At 54.3% G+C, this 6,829-nt stretch overlaps 1 protein-coding gene across 1 annotated transcript; it reads right to left on the bottom strand.

Moving 5' to 3' along the window:
- Window positions 1–866: 866 nt before the first annotated feature.
- RIPK3 (receptor interacting serine/threonine kinase 3) lies at window positions 867–4,468 on the bottom strand. The gene is made up of 10 exons (XM_045288137.1): window positions 4,408–4,468; window positions 4,112–4,252; window positions 3,670–3,979; window positions 3,136–3,281; window positions 2,970–3,016; window positions 2,609–2,773; window positions 2,447–2,514; window positions 1,892–2,248; window positions 1,690–1,750; window positions 867–1,175 (listed from the first exon to the last, which is right to left on the bottom strand). Exons 1-10 carry the CDS (start codon window positions 4,425–4,427, stop codon window positions 997–999), a joined length of 1,494 nt encoding a protein of 497 aa, XP_045144072.1. The 5' UTR covers window positions 4,428–4,468; the 3' UTR covers window positions 867–996.
- Between the last annotated feature and the right edge of the window lie 2,361 nt (window positions 4,469–6,829).

The raw sequence follows: 6,829 nt of genomic DNA, 5'->3' as shown, positions 1-6,829 counted from the left end.
GCTGACGTTCCGGATGGTGGCCCAATGTAGCTATGAATGAGATTCAATTTGAAGGCAGGGGTTTTGAGTTTGGGACTCTTGGACTCGGGGGAAGGCTGGAACCAAGCTCAACGGCGACAGTGGAGGGGGGGGGGAGTCCTGAAGGTTGAGATGTCACCTGGGAGTGGGGGGTCAGATAAGGCTGGGGGATGCTCATTCTCTCCCCTCTGTTCAGCGCGGTGGCCTGCGAATTATCAAAGTTCCTGCGCTCTCCAGGCGGGGACCCTAAGTGAACCTCACAAGCACTCCCACACCTGGGAAGCAATGTGCGTGTGAGGGTGTGGGATGGCACCAGCAGGCTTCAAAAAGTTCCAGAGGAAATTCCAAACACCCATGACCGTTTTTCCCATTTTGAGCACAGCAGTAAGAAGGCTAAGCAGTGGCATTGTCAGGGGCTTAGTGCCGAGCCGAGAGGCCGGGATTCGCTAATTCCCACGGAGCCCCTCAGCCCCTCGGGCTACCCCATTGTCTTTGAAGCCCAGAAGAAAAGGGGTGGGACCTTTTCTTCCATCCCCAGCTTAGGTTTAGGGTGGGATGACGGTCCCCAGGCTCCAGAGGAAGTGCTCCGCCCTGTGATTAGAGCGGCCTGGGGAGCCAGGCCTCCGGGATTCCTTCCTGCCCGCCGTCTGGTCCCTGACCTTGTGTGCCACACCACTGCCCGTTCCCAGCCCCCAGCGTCCTGGTTTCCGGTCTGGGCGAGGTCATAGTGCCTCTTGGTCCTGGCCCACCATCACTGTCTCTCCCCGCCTCTGGTGGGCCCCTCGGACTCCAACTTCACGCTTTGGCTAAAACTTCACATTTATTGACGGAGCAGCAGCTCACAGAGTCAGCTCGGGCGTTGGGCGGCCGGCCAGTTCTCCGAGAAAGTCTCAGTTACGCTTGCTGCCTCAACAGTAGACAGGGTAGTAGATAGTTCGGCTCACTCTGCTGTGTCCGCACAGTGTCCCACTCCAGTCGTCAGCTTTTCTGGGACCACGGTTTGGAACCTACTCCAGGGGGGTTGTGCCAACAGCTATCCGGGCTGCCAGGTGCTGGACTCCGCGTGGGTTGGGCAGGTCTGCATTGTATGTTCATGTAGTTGTTGCTTCCAATCTGCACGTCTTGGCACCCGTGTAGAACAATAGACGTTGGCTGTCCTAAAAGAGAAATTAGGAGATATTAGGAGAGGCAGCGGCACCTCGTGTTCACTCTGGGGAAATGCAAGCATGGGGTCTGACCCAGCTAGTGGCTGGCTGAGCCAGTGCCCATGACCTTCCCCCTTCAGGCAGCCCCCCTAGAATTGGGGTTTGCAGAAGCTTAAGAAAAGTGGTAACAGACATCCGAGACAATGATATTTGAGACTCTTCCATTCAGAGGCCCTCTAGGCTGATGAATGGAACTTGGATTGGGGGGGGGGTAGTTGACCTTCAAGCACTGGTGCTGGAAAAAAAATCAGAAGGCTCAGGGGCAAATCCAGATTTTGCTATTTGATCTCAGTGGGACCCTCTCCAAGTGGGCATCTGTATCCTAATTTATTAAAGGAAGGGGTTGAAAGAGTAATTGCTGCTTCCACCCCCACCCTCACGCCCCCAAATAGTTGGACCTACAGGTTTCTAAGAAGCAGCTAGAGGAAGGATTGAGCAGGAGAAAGGTGGGTTGGAGAGTGGGTACCTGGTACTGGATTTGGTCCTGAGATCCCGTGGGGCCTGTTCTTGTCAGTTTTCTCAGCCTCCTGCAAATTCAGAGCACTCAGGGCCCCTCCAGGGGTTCGATTCCTGAATGACTCACCCCATCAGCCCCCAATGTTTCACTGGGAAATGAATAGGATTCACAGGACACTCCAGCCCATCCCTCAATCTCACCAATGACTCACCCAATTCCCTGGGTTCCCAGGACCTGGGGGCCAAGTTGGGATGGGGTTTGGCATTTGCCTTCTGAGAGGTAAGGGCTCTGGGGTTTGGGAAGGCTGGGCAGTGGAATTGGAAGATGCTTCTGCGATGATCTTGGTACCCGTAGCCGGCTCTCCATGTGGCCAGACCTTCTCAGCAAGGCTTGTGCTCTTCTTTGGAAGAGGCCCCGAGCTCTCCTCCAGGTGCAGGTTGCTCAGGTTCTCAGAGACCGTGGAATAATCCCCAGAGCACAGGCCATCTCTTTCTGCCCCTCTTGGGCCTGGCTCTGGGGAAGAGCTCCCTAGGTCAGGTTCCCTGTGTTCAGAAAGAAACTTCTTCACCTGCACGAACCGGAGAAGCCTAGCGTTAACGAGTGAGTTGCCTCTCGGGCTATATCTACTGTCTGGCAAGTTGAGAGTTGGTGGCGGTGGTGAGTGCAGAGGAATAAGGTCGAAAGGACAATGGTAAGTGGGGAGTCATTGGGTGGCAAAGGGAGCCATGGTGTGCCCTCCCTGACCCTCTCCTGGGTTGGGGTTCACCTCGGAGACAGCAGGATCCACCGTTTCCTGCACCAGTGCAAAGATATCACCAATTTTTGATCTGCAATCTGGAGGGACAGCAGAGCGGGTTGCAGGTGAGCCAGACGTAGTTCTAAGACAGACCCAGCTCTGCCCCTGCCGCCTGCCGAATGACCAACTCACCCTGAAAGGAAGGCCTGTCCGCAGGCTGATGGCTCCAACAATTCTCTAACAGTTCCTTCAACTTTTCCAAGCGTGGAGTGTTGGGCCCAGGCTTCGGCAGCTCCGTCAAAGAGGGCCGGTTCTGATCCACACTAACGGACACCGGCAGCAGGGATGGGCAGACCACTACTTGTCGGCCAGTGGGGAGGGGGCGGGGAGGGGGAGCAGGAGAAAGGACAAGGGGGTGTGGTTGAAACTGAAGAGGGGTGGGAGTAGGGCCCTCTGAGATAAGCAGGAAGGGGAAGGCTTGGAAGCTTGTGATTTGTGGGAGAAGGGCACCCACCAGGGGTTTCAGAATGCCTGCATCTGTCTAGAGTCTTACCTTCGGCCTCCCTTCCAGCTAGCACTGCCCACATCAGGATTCCAAAGCTGCAGAGAGGAAAACCCAAGGTACCCCATGCAGCATTCCTCTCCCATGGGCCAGGCATCCCTTAGACGAGTCAGGGAGGCGGAGAGCGCGCAGGTATAGCTGGTACAGCTGTCCGTACCTGTACACATCACTCTCCTTGGAGGGTTTCTGGTTTATATCAGCCAACAGTTCTGGGGCTAAGTAGTGTAGGGTGCCCCCTGGCTCACTGACACTTCTCCCGGACATTGAGCCCCTCTGAAATGCTGCCAAGCCGAAATCTGCCAGCTGCAAGAGAAGAAAGAGGGGTGAGGGGGCATGCAGAACTTTGGTCCCAGCAGGTAGGGCCCCAGCCATATTACAAAAAGGTGAGGAGGAGCAGAGGAAGGGTGGAGCAGAGGAAGGGTAGGATGGGTGGCATCCTTGCGATAGAGTTCAGACGCTGGGTCTAGGTTGGCCGGGATCTCTGGAAGACCTGGGCTGTGGCATTGATGGTGGTGGGTGAAGGTTTTAAACTCCTGGCAGGGAAGGGGTTGACGCTTCTGAATGGTTTGTGGCCCTGGCATAGTCCTGTGTCCAGAGGGAGAGGCGGAGGGTATCCGACAGGACCAGGCAGGCCCCGAGTCCAGTGGGGTGGAGTGGTCCTGCGACAGGGCTGAGGCGTAAGTGGACTGACCTTGGCGTGCAGCTCTTGGTCCAGCAGGACGTTGGACGGCTTGAGGTCCCGGTGCAGCAGTTCCGGGACCAGGCTGTGCAGGTAGCACATGCCAAGCGCGACCTCGTGAAGCAGGCGGCACAGGAGCGGCCAGGGCCGAGGGCACTGGGGCTGCAACAGCCCGGACAGGGAGCCGTTCTCCATGAAGGCCGTCACCAAAGCCGGTCCCGACACATTGTCCCACTGCAGTTCACGAATGACTCCTAACAGGAGCAGCACGTACTGGCTTCGAAGCTTTTTCATGACCTCCACTTCGGAGAATATCGATTTCCTACAAGCGAGGAGAGGGCTGTCGAGTCTGGCAGGGGTCCTGCATAGACCCCTGCTGTCCCTATCCAAGCCCCTGCTGTGGCTGGGGGTGGGTGGGGCAGGGGACTCACAGCAGGCTCTCGGGATCACTCACCAGTTCACGATCTTGACCGCTACATCGCAGCCCCACTTCCTATGATGCACCCGGAACACAGTGCCGAACCCGCCTTGACCCACGAGCCTCGGCTTCTCCAAGTCCGCGCTGGACACCAGGGGCTCGTAGGCATCCATCGGCCTGCAAGAGGCGCCCCGTCCACCATCAGCCCTCCTTGGCCCCGGGGCCCAGCTGCTGCTTCCTGCCGGCGCGCCCCGGGGAGCCCGCTCCGGATCAGGGCGCATGTGCGCGGGGGCTGGACGGCGCCGGAGACGGGGTCCGCACACCCCACTCACCCTAACTTGGAGGAAGACATCGCGCGGGAAGGTGCGAGAGGCTACTGGAAGTGTCAATCCGCTCAGACGGGGTGACTTCTCCGGCCGGGCGCTCGCGTCAATCTCCAGACCTGGCACGGCTTCTATGGCGCGGATCTGCACACACTTCCTTCTCCCCGGGCGGGGCGGGGCTGGAAGCGGGTGCACTGTGACTTCTAACTGGAGCTTGCGTCGAATGGGTTTTCTTCCCGAGCTCCCATTTGCCTGCCTGGTGCGGGTTCAGGGTCACTGGGTCCTTAGGGTGTCAGGAAAGGAGCCCTCGCCTTCCAGGAACCCACAATCAGCTTCCAGCAGCCACTGTGGCTGTGGGGGTTTCTGATCCCTGGTTGAACCCTGAAGGTGGAGCTAGGTACGTGCTGGGGGTGAACTGTCAAGGCAGCAGTTTGAATCCATGGGTGGTGGGCGGAGGGGCGGGGCTCCTTAGGAGAAAGATGGGCTTTCTGCTCCCAGACAGATGGACAGCCGTAGAAACGCAACCGGGCCCTTCTGTCCTAATGCGCTCACGAGGGGTCAAAATCGGACTCGATGGCTGTGGGTTTGGGGTTTGTTGGTTGGTTTGGATTGGTCCGATTGTTGTGAAGGAGAAGGGGAGAGAGGCTGCTCTTCCAGTTTCCATTCTGATCTGTTGTTTGAAGAAGAGGTTCCCACAGGCCTTTTGTGCCAGTCAGGATGTGGGTTTACAAATCATCTGCTTAAGATACAACTTCATGGACTAAAGAGAGAAACGCGAACCTTTATAATAGTAAATAAACTTCCTGGTATTTGATTTGAACACTAAATCTTACCGAGAAAAGTATCTCTCTACTTACTGATATGGAAGATGCTGTCATCAGATGCCACGGAGCCTGCCCCGACCGTTTACAACACAACACAACACAACACCCCAGGGCCTGTGGTAGCCCGGCTCGTGGTGACCTTGCTGACTTGCTTCTTGTCCTTTCCTGGGTCTGTGCCCTCCTGGTAACACGTCCAAGTATGTGAGATGAAATCTTTCCATCCTCAATTCTTTTAATAAATCATTTTATTGGGGGCTCTTTCCGCTCTTAGAACAATCCACACACCCATTGTGTCAAGGACATTTGTACATATGTTGCCATTATCCTTTTCAAAATATTTCTTTCTACTTGAGCCCTTGATATCAGCTCCTCTTTTCCCCCTTCCTCTCCTCCCCTCCCATCCTCCCCCTGATAAATGATTATTCTTTTCATATCTTACACTGTCTGCTGTCTCCCTTCACCCATGTTTCTGTTGTTTGTCCCCATGGGGCGTGCTACATGTTGTTTCCTGTTTCTTCCCCCTCCCCCATCTTCTCCTTATCCTCATGATATTTCTGCTCCCTTTACTGTTCCTGAAGGGTTTACCTTGGATTCCGTGTGTCTTATCTGTACCCATGTACATGCTCTGGTCTAGCCAGATGTTAAGGTAGAACTGGGGTCATGATAGTGGGGGAAGGGAAGCATTAAACAACTAGAGGAATGTCATATACTGCACTCTGGCTGGCTCATCCCTTCCTTGTGACCCTTCTGTGAGGGGATGTCCCATTGTCTACAGATGGGCTTTGGGTCTCCACTCCACCCTCCCCCTTGTTCGCATCCAGATGATTGTTTGTTGTGGGTCTTCTGATGCCTGACACCTGATCCCGTTGATACCTGCCATTCTTCAGCCTCAGGAGCATTCTGGTCTTCACAGTTGTTTGCTCTTCTGGTTGTCCACAGTACTTTCAACATTCTCTGCCAAGACCATATAGGTTACACATATAAGAGTATTTTTAAAATTAATCAATTAAACTATGGAGTGAAATGATCTATGTATTAACTCCCAATTAATGATGAATTTTAAAGAATATTTCAAGCACTCCTGAGTGATAGGATTACAAGGGACTTTGATGTTCTTATATTTTAAATCTGCACTTTTAATATCCCTAAAATGAATTTACAATGCATCTGTAGTCATGACGTACGTCCGCTCCTTTCCTCTCAGGACATTAGCCAGCAGTGTAGCAGTGTCTCTCTCCCACTTGCCAATACTCTACCCAGAACTCCACTCTTTGCTGCTCCCTCTTGGTTTCCTGCAACTCTAATTAGGCCTGGTGACGTCACCTTTGACACTTGACCAAAGTCAGCCTTTGGACTTCCGGGGTATGAGTAGAACTTGGACAAAATATAAGCCCAGCTGAGGGTGTGATGAACGAAGGTGCAAAGTTCATTGTGGGGTAGGCAAGGTGAGTCAAACTTATGGAGGGCCCTTTGTGCTCCCAATACCATTGTCATGAGAACATCAACAATGATGTAAGGTAGACTGTTTAACACTTGATGGTTTACGAAGCATTTCTCACCAAACTATTGCAATCTTGTCGGTTGGATTTGTTGTCCTGGTTTTGCGC

The sequence above is a fragment of the Echinops telfairi genome, unplaced genomic scaffold, assembly GCF_000313985.2.
Source record: "Echinops telfairi isolate 266 unplaced genomic scaffold, ASM31398v2 ScPeMD7_18;HRSCAF=68, whole genome shotgun sequence".
Taxonomy (NCBI): Eukaryota; Metazoa; Chordata; class Mammalia; order Afrosoricida; family Tenrecidae; genus Echinops; species Echinops telfairi.
Note: the sequence above shows the minus strand (reverse complement) of the source record. Positions and strands in the feature narration are given on the sequence as shown.